The 12674-nt window shown below is 42.6% G+C and overlaps 1 protein-coding gene across 4 annotated transcripts in view; it reads left to right on the top strand.

Annotated features, from left to right (window-relative positions):
- Nucleotides 1-12674, top strand: part of Kyat (Kynurenine aminotransferase) — a 123603-nt gene that overhangs the window by 28902 nt on the left and 82027 nt on the right. For all 4 annotated transcript variants that reach the window (XM_055063001.2, XM_050194587.3, XM_050194588.3 and 1 more), the window contains one exon: nt 8588-8737. In XM_055063001.2, the coding sequence (XP_054918976.2) occupies nt 8588-8737 (150 nt within the window). The remainder of the gene's footprint in view (nt 1-8587; nt 8738-12674) is intronic.

A 12674-nucleotide genomic window follows, 5' to 3' on the forward strand; every position in this document is an offset into this window, starting at 1 on the left:
ACAAAATGGAATATAACTAAATACAGTAATGGATATAATGAAGTAGGTGAGATTCACCTTGATATCCCCAGAGATTCATAGTGCAGTACTTTCAGTTATGGCCTAAGGCTTTTTCTTTTCGCATTGGTAAACATCTGTAGCCCACATGTCACGAACGCAGATCTTTCACAAAAATCGATGTACGTCTAAAATAAGCACCTTGACTTTGGGCCTGTAACATAACATTCAGGATGGTGAATAGAAATTCTGGCCAGTTATAATTTGCTCAGCACAGTGCCTTTTCCCATCAATAGAGAGTTTTAGATTAGGGCTGCAAGTGGCTTGTGTACCCAAAAAATAGAGGCTACGTCATTGAGCATGTGCAGAACCCAACACGTGCTTGGATTCTTCGGGCAGCCGCTTGGAAGAAACATTGCTGCCCCAAAGGCAGCTCGTTGCTTCCGACATGAGTGAGAATTTCCATGAAGCGAAATGAGATGAGTGCAGCCAAGACATGCTTTCAGAAAACAGTAGGTGTTGAACATGCCTTCGTTCTCCCATTCTTCAATCTCGCAGCAGTATTTCACAATGCATGTTGATGTCATCCTGCATCAGAAACTGAAGGCCAAGCAATGATTACAATGAATCTGATCACAATGCACTTCTGCAGCGAACGTGCTGTACCAGATGGCAAAATTTCTAGCCTTGTGGATTGCTTTGGCTCTGCTTTAATTGCAATCTTATGCATGTATACATTGCTTCCTTTCAACAGAGACCTTTGGCGTGTAAATGAGCTATCTTTCATGAAAAAGTATTTCTTTTATTTGTAATTTTATGGTTGGCTATATATATTTTAGGTAGGGGTGGGCAAATATTTTAAAATTTCGAATACCATCAAATATGTTTTTAATATTTGTATTCGATTTGAGAACTAGGTATTGGAAAGTTCTGGAGTATTCACTTGGATACGAATATTCAAAACAAATCAGACACATTTCTGGCTGTGCAGGAGCAAACATGGTTCTCAGCGTTTATTGCTCAAATGTAAGAATATGTGTATGATGTTTACAAAACTGATGAAGAATTTAATTTTCGTTGAATGAAATGTAGTTGCGTGGTTTTTAATTAAAAAATGTTTTTTCTTTAACCATGTCTGTTCCTTCGTCACGTAGTCACGCTTCAATCGCTGCTCCCTTAACCACTCTTGCTGATGTCAGTGACATTTGGTTCTGGATGGCTTTTTGCCCGAAGCTTTCCAACGCATTTGAATCGACCTTGTAGACTGCGTGCTCTTGTGTATGTGTGAACTCCACACAATACGAAGGAATGCTTGTAATGATTTCTACATATGCTCTTGAATAAAATCAACCCTCGGGGGAACAGTACAGTTGCACTTGATATTAGTTAAACGCAGTTATCAAAAAGCATGCACTCATCAGAATTTGCTGTTGTTAAAGACATCGTTAAAACAGCCTAGACATCATATCGAAAAATTAGGCATCTCGACAGAAGCTTGCATGTCTTCAATGCTGCTGTCGTTTTAAATTTAGGTTGCCGAGTCGACCAAAGCACAAATATTGCTTCATTTTATTTAGGAAGTGCTAGAAGCACTGGAGACTGGTTTCGACAGTACCTCCATTCAAAGTTTAATTTTTCAGAGTCTCCAATCTGCCAGAAATTGTGAAATCTGACCAATAGTTATAGTTCAGTCATTTCAGACAGTGCAAGGGCATTACTAGTGAAAAAAATTCCAACTTAAATGGTTAATAATGTGAGAAAAACTGTCAATCAACTGCAATATGCTGCTTCTGGGAATACAGATTCAGCGGGCCAATCCTCAGTAGCGATGGCCGTCTCACAGGCAAATAAGCCAGCTCCCTACTGCATGCGCATGTTGTGCCTCCGTGCAGCGTATCGCATGCCTGTTACAACATTTCAGGATAGAGTGATGTCCAATCTGCTACCGCAATACACACCCAAGCAAGGCTCGGGACTTGTAGTACAGATCTCACAGGTGATGGGTGTTCCGCGATTTGCATTACCGTGATGCCTGTGCACATTGCGGCATGCTAAAAGGTGCATTTATTAAACGAGTATGTATGCATTACACATGCTTACTTGGAGTCTTAATCAAAACACTTTTTCCATGCAATTGAAGGTGCGCTTATCCTTTCTTTCTGTTGTATAATGTAACATACCTTACATATATCGGTGATTGAGCTATATTCTTGCAAATGCTGTACCTCGACAACCGTGAGTTGGTCAGGTGTCTTACACTGAAGGAAAACAACAGAAAGGGCTTGCTGCACAAACTGTGCTACAGAAGTCCTGCTTGCATGTGGCACAAAACATATGAAAAAGAAAAGACAATGTTCTTGCAGTTCTTTTCTAAGCAATGATCATAGCAAACAGTACAGCACCACTTGGTTTTGGTTACGTCTGAGTAAGGCTTTTGTCTTGCCCATTTGTTACTTTCGCAGTGCCACCATTCCTGAGCTCATTACTTGGCAGCAAATGCGATGAGTGATGGCTGGAACAGGGTCAGATGTTTCTGAGTTTACTGGCATTTGATGTTGTGTAATAAGGCGCAGGTTGGCAAGAAGAGACACCTAGTGGAAATTACTAAATCTTCAGAGTAAACATGAGTGAAATACGCAGTTTCTCACTATAACTGCTTTCTAGTCTAATTTTATGCCATGGACAATGTAATTTCAATGTTTCAAATTCTTAAAGTAAACAAACTTGCTAATAAATGCATGTGCATATCATTATTTGATATTTGAAGCTAAGTATTCATATTAGTGAGAGCAGCATTCCGGGTAAATTGGTAATCCATTACTCAAGTATTATTGCGCAACAAAAAAGACACGGTCGTAAGAGAAGAAAAACGCACACCAAGCGCAAACTTCCAACTAAATTTATTGTGCCACTGAATCGGTTTATATATGTGAAGCAGTATACGCCTCGTGCACCGCCTATAGAGGCGCCACTGATAGCCACCTAGCGGGCGCTTCCAACAGTACGCGCGGGAGCAGTAGCAGACGACAACCCTTTGCAGCAAGGGTGGCTGAAGTTTGCGGCTGCGATATCTCCTTTGTTCGGGTGCCAGGCTGCTGCTTCTGTGGTGACAGCTGTGGGGAAGACACTGACCTCTGTGTGAGCGGGTATGAACACGATGTTACCGGTGTTCGGGATAACATGGTCCACATACGTGCCTGGTGCGTCTCGCAGACAAACACTATGAACCCCATTTACATGAAGTGGAGCTCATGTTAACTAGCCAATAAATTTTGTTTAGTAATGTGATCGCTTGATAGTTTTTTTTTTTTTTAATTCTACCCTTGCCGTAATGTTGCTTCTGTACCTCAATAATAGTCACCTCTCGTTAGTGCAGACTTATATCAAACAAATCTGCACGATGCAATGTCTGCATATGCCGTTGTGATTTTTCTGCCGATGAATACATGTGACATTGCCAAATAAGTGCAATCGAAGTCTCCTCAAAAAGAGCAATTGTGAATTTATTGATGGAAACTCGTACACTAGTCAACGAAGTCGCCAAACGCATGGGTTAATAAAAGCGCGTGTTAGTGCTGTACTGCTTATGCAATTCTGCTGCATACGCCGATAAACTGCTGTTCCCGCTGCAGTTTTTGCAATTTTAAATTCCCCAAGGGCGCTGCTTGGAAACGTACAAAGCTAAAGTCTGACTAACTTTTCAGTACTTTTTTTATGCTACTAGAGAGAGGTGCCACATGATATATTTAAAGGCAGAGCAGCGCCAGTCAAAGTAGATGAGCGCTGGCGGCAAGGCCAGGTTTAGTCCTCTGCAGCGTAAGCATAATAAGAAAGAATTCAGTTGAGTACAAAATTCACATGCAAGAAGGGACTATGTTGTGAAACAAACAAATCACTCGGCATGTTAAGTCTGCTCAGGCAGCATCGAGGTGTGATGACTTCCTAAACGTGATGTGAACTTTTCAGCGAAAAATGGAACAAAAATACCATATTCAGCAACTATTAGCAATTCTCGCCCTGAACTACCTATTTTCTAAACACAGTTCCCAAAAAAACCACAATATATAAGATGCCCTCGGGCGAAAAGAATAAAGCTGTTAAAGAAGCACTTCCTTGGTATCATTCCGATAAGACACAGCGAGATTTATACCATTTACAAATGAGGCAGGGTGAAAACCTCGCAGCTCAAAAGAATCAGCAAGATTTATGCATGGAGCAACTAGCAACAGTTAAACATGTGCGAAGCCACGCATAAAATAGATGTAAAAATGTGAAGTGCGCGACAGCTGGTGCGAGGATTTACCAGGCCACATAAAACCAACAATTTCAGTTCTTGCAAACTTCAGTAGCTTTAGCATATAACACAATGCGCTCGTGCAGTCGTGCTGCCTAGCTAGCGAAATGCGGTAAAGAAGCGGAAAACAATATAAGTGGCAAACGACATTCCGAACTTTAGCGAAATGCCTTTAAACCGTATGCTGCACTTCAGATGAACTTCGTCGCTTACGCGTCTAACTATGATCGAGTGGAAAAAAACATTGACGAGCCAAAGGAAAGGATGGGAACAAGAAATTTCCCGCCGAAGCGACAATCCACTTTTGCTACCGTTGCTCCCGCTGATGAGGCTTTGCGGGGAATGATTAGAACCGTATCGCCGGCACATTTTCGCCAGTATTTGAGCCCCCCACCGTGCAACAATTCTTTTTCGACATTCCTTGAAGCTTTGGCCACCCCACACATACGAAGAGTGTTGGCTATTTTGCTCTGAAAAAAAAAAGAGAAAGTGAATAAGACAAAGAAGCACTATCAACAACGCAACAAACTACGGCGCGCGGCTGGCTCCTCTCCCGTGTGTTCTGCACAAGGCCGCCACCAGTGGCGTGTCCATCGGCGCGCACTACGCGTATAGATTGCGCATGCGCTTACATGAAGAAAATGAACTGCGCATTCGTGTAACATAGTTGCGAGTCATATGATGCTGCCTCCAAGAAACTTAGTTCTTTTTCTGGGAGAGCCAGTGAAGGGAAACTAACACACTTATCACCCAAATTTGCAATCATCTGCGCTTCAGTTATTTCATGGATGAGCTGCATCCTGCCACGGGACACAATCGTGCAATCATCCTCAATAGGTTAGCAGCCATGATCGCGACATCGAATCGCGAAGAACCCACCGGTGCCATTTTTTTTTACGTTGTTTCGGTGTTCGTAGAGCCGATCGTTGAGGCAACGCCCAGTTTGCCCGATATATTGGTTCCCACATGAAAGTAGGAGGTTGTGAACCACACTGTGAATACACTCAACGAACTTTTTGCGGTGATGCTTAGTGCATTTATCGGACGGGATGGCATTTGGATCTGTCAATTTGCAAAGTTTGCCGAGCTTGTTGGGAGTAGAAAAGACAACTTTTACATTTGCCCATTGGGCCATATTTATTAAGTTATGGGATATCCCATGCATGTAGGTTACAACACTTACTTTAGGGCATTTGTCAGGAGGGACATCGGCAACTGACTTCTGCATGCTGGATCGCGCTTCTCTTAAAATGTGTTCCACGACAGACACCTGCACCACCTTAGGATATCCAGCCAAGGACCACCGTCGAGTTTGCTTTTCAAAACTTATGTCCACTACATGGCAGCAAGGCTTGCTAAGGGCGTTCTTGAAGCACAAACTGATAATAGCTCGCTTAACAAGCTTAGAATGTGCGGACGTATATGGCAGAAGTGGCTTGTTGGTATATGGCAGAAGCGGCATTTCTTGTAGAACTGACTGCCAGAAATGCCGGCCTCGTTCTGGAAGGAAACACCACCATACTCATCAATAGATTGCCATTCAGCATGCCGTACTCATCAATACATTGCTACCATACTCAGCAATACATACAGTTTTTAGAACTGCCGCGAGTCCGTTGAGTGTATTCACCGTGTGGTTTACAACCTCCTGCTTTCATGTGAGAAGCAATATATCGGGCAAACTGGGTGTTGCCTCAATGATCAGCTCCATGAACACCGAAACAACATTAAAAAAAAATGGCACCGGTGGGTTCTTAGCGATTCGTTGTCGCGATCATGGCTGCAAACCTATCGAGGACGATTGCACGATTGTGTCTCGTGGCAGGATGCAGCTCATCTGTGAAATAACTGAAGCGCAGATGATTGCAAAATTGGGTGATAAGTGTGTTAGTTTCCCTTCACTGGCTCTCACAGAAAAAGAACTAAGTTTCTTGGAGGCAGCATCACATGACTCATAACTATGTTACACGAATGTGCAGTTTGTTTTCTTCGTGTAAGTGCATGCGCAGTCTATACTGCTTCACATATATAAACCGATTCAGTGGCGCAATAAATTTAGTTTAAAGTTTGTGCTTGGTGTGTGTTCTTCTCTTACGTCCATGTCTTTTTTGTTGCGTAATAATAGTTGAGTATTCATATTAGAAAATTTCGATATTCGCACACCCCTAATTTAGAAAAAAGCAAATGCAACATGTAAATAAATGTTTAGTTTGCTGCGAACGGCTGTGACTTTCATTTGGGGATGCAAACCTACGGCACTTTTCTGCCTTATATGCTACTGCAGATGTACCCAAGCGCTAGGGCCCCAGCGCTTGAGTACCTGAATTTCAAACTAATATATACAGACACTAACACTAACCAGCAAGGGGTGCATCTTGGGTTTCACTGCACACCCTTGGAGGACCATGATGAGCTCATTGGGGGCTCCAAAGCAACTTTTTTGATGCTAATATGATTGTCACTGATTCTCATTAATAAGGAACAATGTTCCTGGATAACAATTTATGTGCCTCCTAAACTGCTCTTGAAGATGGCTCACTTCATTCTGTGTGAGCACTATAAAGGCGAAGTGCTGTCGTATGACTCATCTTTCGATGTAAGCGCTGGCTGCAATGGCATCATTATGGCAGCGTTCAGCAGTGCATACAATGCCACATGAATTTTGGAAGCATTTGTGCTGAAATGCTGTAGAAATGTTATGCAGATTTCACATTTTGACCTCACTTGCCCTTTGCTATATTTCCTAGTGTGAGAGAACCAATTCAGTACTAGGAGGTCAATTCACTGAAGATTGTGGTGGCAATTGAAGAACATCCATGAAATTGCAGGCATCACATAGTATGTGATCTTGGTAAGAGACAACTGGCTGATAAAATTCTCTTAAATCAATAAAGCTTTGGACGGATCAACTTTTGAGTGGTGCTGCCGAACACTCTCAAGGCTAGATTATAAATATGGGTACATTAATACCAAAGAAAGCGGACAGCCATTGTCATAACTCAATTTATAGTGCAGCATGCATCATACAAAGGTTGTGGGTTCAGCTCTCACTGGCAGCAAGTAATCTTTTCCTCTACTTTCATTTCAATATTCTTTTATTAGTAACATGAAATTTATTGCAAATTTAACCCTCACACGTAATTGTTACAGTGAAATAAAATTTAATTTACCCTATTCTTTCCTTGGCTTGCTTCATGTGGTTGCTACTAAAAGGCCAAGCTTCTCAGGTCCGCTAATTTTTTATTGCTCATTCCTTATGCCCTGCTGGACAAAACTTTGTACAACACCAACATTCTTATCGCAGGTTTTCAGGTCAAACATTTCGAAGCCGCTGATACTGTCGGGATTCCTACTAAATAGACATGCTTTGATAACTTATCAGCTTCATTTTTGCAACATGTGCTCTAACTGAAAAGGTAATTAAAGAATCACAGTCAATCAAATAGTTAACAGTGATTATCACATAATCTCTAATGTTCACAGGTGTGAATAATGTGCCACCAAAAAAGAAGCAACCCTTTATCTCTATTGCACTGTTTTTAATAATTCTCTGGTTAAAACATGCTGGCGGGCTAGTTGCTTTGAATCAATATAGGATGTGTAGGCGCAACTGAACAAGGACGTAGAAACAGACACACAGAGGTAGTGCTCGTTCAGTTGCACTTACACATTCTATTAAGAATTCTCTGTCTTCACTGAAACACCTGGTACATCATGATCAGATCAAAAGCATTGCAGTACATTATGCAGTGGGCAAATGAATGCAGTGTGGTCAGACCTGGAGGCATCCAGTTGCACTCTAGGACCAATTACTAGTTTTTTGGGTGAGTGACATAGTTAGGGTTGCACAGCTGCAATGTTCAGAGCATGTCGCTAAACTATGCACATGCCCATGTCCTGGCGCTCGTGTGCATCAGAGGAAGTTGTGGAGAATTCGAAGTTTTTTTTTCGTTAGTAGCATCTGAAGCTGTTTTCTTACTTGTTGCGGGGGCTCAAGGCTATGGTGTTCTGCAGCTGAGTGCGAGCTTACAGATCCTGTTTCTGACTGTAGCAGCAATGTTCTGACAAGGGTTGGACATGAAAACTCTTGTGTGTCAAAATTTAGATGTATGTTAAATGAATCACAGCGGGTCAAAATTTACCCACAGCTCTCCACCACAGCATCTCTCATAAACCCGCTGTGCAGCTTTAGGACATAAAACGTCACTAAGTGGTTTTATTTATTGAATCAATAACATGATGAATAGCAAGAATAGTCCACTGAGAGACATGTACCTTAACATTCTTTTCTTGCAGGGTCACCTGCGACTGGTCAATGCGTTGGCCAAGATGTACTCACGGCTAACTGGTCGCCAGATTGACCCTCAGAAGGAGGTGCTGGTCACAGTGGGTGCTTACGAGGCACTCTACACCACCATATTGGGTCTTGTCAACCCTGGAGATGAGGTGGGTTTTGCATTGGCTGACTATATTCAGGTTCTCTTTTCTCTTCATTGTGGCTACAGTAACCCCGTTTCTATGGAGGAGAGTTGCAAGAAGGCTGTCCTCTGAAGTTTTGATTTGTGAATTTTTTCATGAATCTATGTTTGTATGTAGATGTATGCATTTATGTCACTGTGTATCTTACATAATAAATTGTGGATATAATAAAGGCATTTTCTTGTCAGATGTGACCTCATTATAACGATGTTAGGTTGTACTACTGTATACAGTAGAACCTTGTTAATACATTCTCGTAACATCCATTTTCCTGGTGCCAACGTTCATAATCGAGAACACAAAAAACGATCCAATAGAGTTACTCATTTTTGACCGGTTCATGCATTCCTGGAAAACATGATTTTTGGGCACCAGCATTCAGTACGTTGCCAAATTATGATCGTACAATACATTGTCCAGAAGCTAGCTCGCATGTAAAGAAGGAAAGGTGCAAGGTGCGCGCGATCGAGAATTGTATATAGCTGCCCGCCACGGCAGCTTCACTGCAATACTCACCCGCCCATCTCACATGAAAACACCGGCATGCACTCAGTTTCTCACTTCGGTACCAGCAAATCTTTTCTGGGGTTGTCGCACGCAGCATTCACATCTATCACTGCCAATCCTATTGTGATAAGCATCTTTGCCTATCTGTTTCACAGCGCATGGTGCTGTCAGAAGCGTTGTGTTAGCTTTTAATTGGCAATAACCGAAACACGCCACCATTTCCTGCTGCAGACTGCGTTTGCATACGTTTTCCGACCACTAGATCCCACATGAATAAGAAAGGGCGTGAGATGCGCACAATCGAGAACAGCACATAGCTGCCCATCTCACATGAAAGCGACGGCGCGCAGTTTCTTATTCTGGTACCAGCAAATCTCCAGCCAGGTCGTCGCACGCCGCATTCACTGCTATCGCCACCAAACCTATTGCGATAAGCATGTTCACCTATCACAGCGTAAGCAGTTGTGGGCTCATTCCAATAGCCGTTTCAGTTGGCGGTGGCGTACACTGCCGCCGGTGTCCAGTGTCCGTAGCAGCTATCGCTGGCAATGAGAAAAAAAAAAAAAACTGTTCCTGCTAGGATTGAACTCGCGCCTGTTGCGTGGAAGTCAGCTACTCTACCACTCAGCCATGCCAGTACTTGCTAAGATTCAGCGGAAAAATGCGCTATAAACGCGTCCTAGCGCGCGAGGAGACATGCGATGTCACATGCACACCGTGTAGCATCGATGCGTGCACATTTTGCATCGCAGCTGCATATTATTACATGAGGTAGAATTGCCATGTAACAGATGCACAGGTAAACGAGAAGAAAGGGGATTAACTGAGGGGCCCGATTTTTATTAGTCGTATCATAAGAAGCCAACAAACACTGACATTGAGGACAACATAGGGGAAATTACACGTGCTTAATAAATGAAATAAAGAAACAATAAATTAACGGAAATGAAAGTGGATGAAAAAACAACTTGGCGCAAGTGGGGAATGATCCCACAACCTTCGCATTTCGCGTGCAATGCTCTACCAATTGAGCTACCACGGCGCCGTTTTCCCATCCACTTTCTTGGGTATTAATGTTTCCTAGTAGGACAAGGTAGTGGTACAAGGTAGATAAGGAAGACTTAAGGAAAAAAGAGAAAAAGAGATTATGGAGATGTATAAATATTGATGTAATGAAAAACATGTATGGCATACCTGATTAATTCAAGCAGGCTAAGTGATTGTTTTTCACCATCCCGCTTAAATGTAAATGTAATAAAATTGTCATCATCATTAGCATCATATTGTGCCATTTGACACGCGATGTGACATGTGCACCATGTAGCATTGATACATACAAACTTTGCATTTCAGTTCCGTTATGTTCCACCAGGTGTCCCGACACGTAGCAGTTCCATATAGCAGTTCCATGCTGCGCGTAGCTGGACTTGGTTAACTCAAGCTGGCTAGGTGGCTATTTGCCACCACCCTATTTCGAAGGGGATGCCAATAAACCATCATTATCATCGTCATCAACAGCAGTGTACTGTGCCACGGTCAAGGGATGTGATATGTGTGCCACATAGTCTGGATACCTGTGTTTACTCTTTGGTACATGTTATGGTGCCTCCTCGCAAGGTACAAACCGCTGCTGAAAAAGTGAATCGTAGAGCTACGCACGCGGCTGCAACCAGGCAACGTCAGCCTCAGCAGACTGCTGTGCAGAGAGCAGGACAAGCCATATCAGAAACCATATCCGCAGCTTGCCCCCGACGCCGGGCAGACAGTTCAGATCCTTCTCGTGAAAACGATATGAAGAGACTTCGCCACAATGACCCTGTAGTGCGTGGTGCGAAAATTGAGCTCCTACGGAGCCGCTCCTCCAGCTTACACTGGGACTGTGCTGCGTGTACCGTGCAGGACCACGACTTTTTTTACAGCACGTGGTGCCATTGGTAGCGTACCACACGCTTTTAGTAGAGGATAATCCAAACGTGCCACCGTTCCCTGCTGCAGGTGGTGTGATGTGGGCATCACGTTTAGCTTTGGCGGCATCCGGCGTTGCCCAGCAGCTCAATTTGTTTTCGATTTCTCATCGTTCTCTTAAAACACCACGCAATAGCAAAACAACAAAGCCTGTCTCGGGCTGCCAGTGCACCACCAGCTCGATGTGTGTTGGTGTCTCGTGCGGCAGTGATCCCTGTGATGCTTTGCATTACGTAGATGTCAGCAAAAGTTTAGTCTTTCAAATGGTTTAGTAATTTTGGATTGTATGTTTTCCCGGTTAGTACATTTTTTCTCACGGCTTTTTCCAGAACGTATGAATGAGGTTCTGCTGTATATATAATAGGGACAGCAACACATGAGGTCTTCCATGCTAATGTGAGATATAGATTGTGCCAAGCTAATTTATTAGGGTGGGCTTAGTGCAATTTTAATTTGAATGAAATTCAAATAAATTTCTTCCAAAGGAACATGTTTACTTTTGCATCTTCAAGGCTAAGGCTTCATAGAAGTGTTACAGTAGTTGTAACAAGCACATGTACCAAAAAATAAAAATATCAAAGTGCAATTAATGTTGCAAAGCTGGTATTATTGACAAAGGTTAAAAGATATAGAAGAAAAGATGGCTTTGACAGAAGAAAATTTTTTTAGAAATGAGTTTCTCAGATTTTGCTTGCTTATTGTCTCTTATACAGATAAGGTACTGTGGCCATTCTTTTACTCATATAGCTATAAGTTTCAAGGCTTTATAGAAATGGCCATGTGGAAAGACAGGTTTCACCACAATTTTATTTGCATAATGCTGGATGCCTAAAATATGTCTGAATATGAAAGTAACCCAAATACTGCAATACATGAACGATCACCTGCATTGCTCGTTTTCGGGCACAAATGTGTAGGCCCACCCATGGAAAGTTCTATGCTAGCTGGTGTGCTTTTTATATGACAGCTAGTTTGCTGCGGCACTTCAGCATAAAACAGGTACACAGTGGCTGTGCACTATGCTGCCAAGGTATGGTTGAGATTAAAAGGATGAAAAGTAGACTGCATTGATTGTGTGCATGGTTTTTTTTAACCAAAGCAAGCTGCCTTAAGCTGAAGCTACCTGCGCATTCTGGCCTAGCCTTTTCACCAGCACTTGAAAACTGCTTTTGTTTGTAGTCCGAATGACAGGACGGGTTACTTATGCGGATACTGCTGTGCTGCTTTTGTTTTGCCAGGACTTTTCTGCTTAGCGTCCATTAGTGGCACTCAACGCCTTGTGTCAGAAGCCCGGATTTGTGGGCTTCCACAGTGATAATATGCAGTGATAATATGCTGGCTAATATGCTCTCTTTCATAAAAATGAGGTTCCTTCAGTTACGATGCTGAGAAGTGAGAAGCTAAATGCTTGCATTTATGTCAAGGTCGCTTT

This window comes from Dermacentor andersoni, chromosome 1, assembly GCF_023375885.2.
Source record: "Dermacentor andersoni chromosome 1, qqDerAnde1_hic_scaffold, whole genome shotgun sequence".
Taxonomy (NCBI): Eukaryota; Metazoa; Arthropoda; class Arachnida; order Ixodida; family Ixodidae; genus Dermacentor; species Dermacentor andersoni.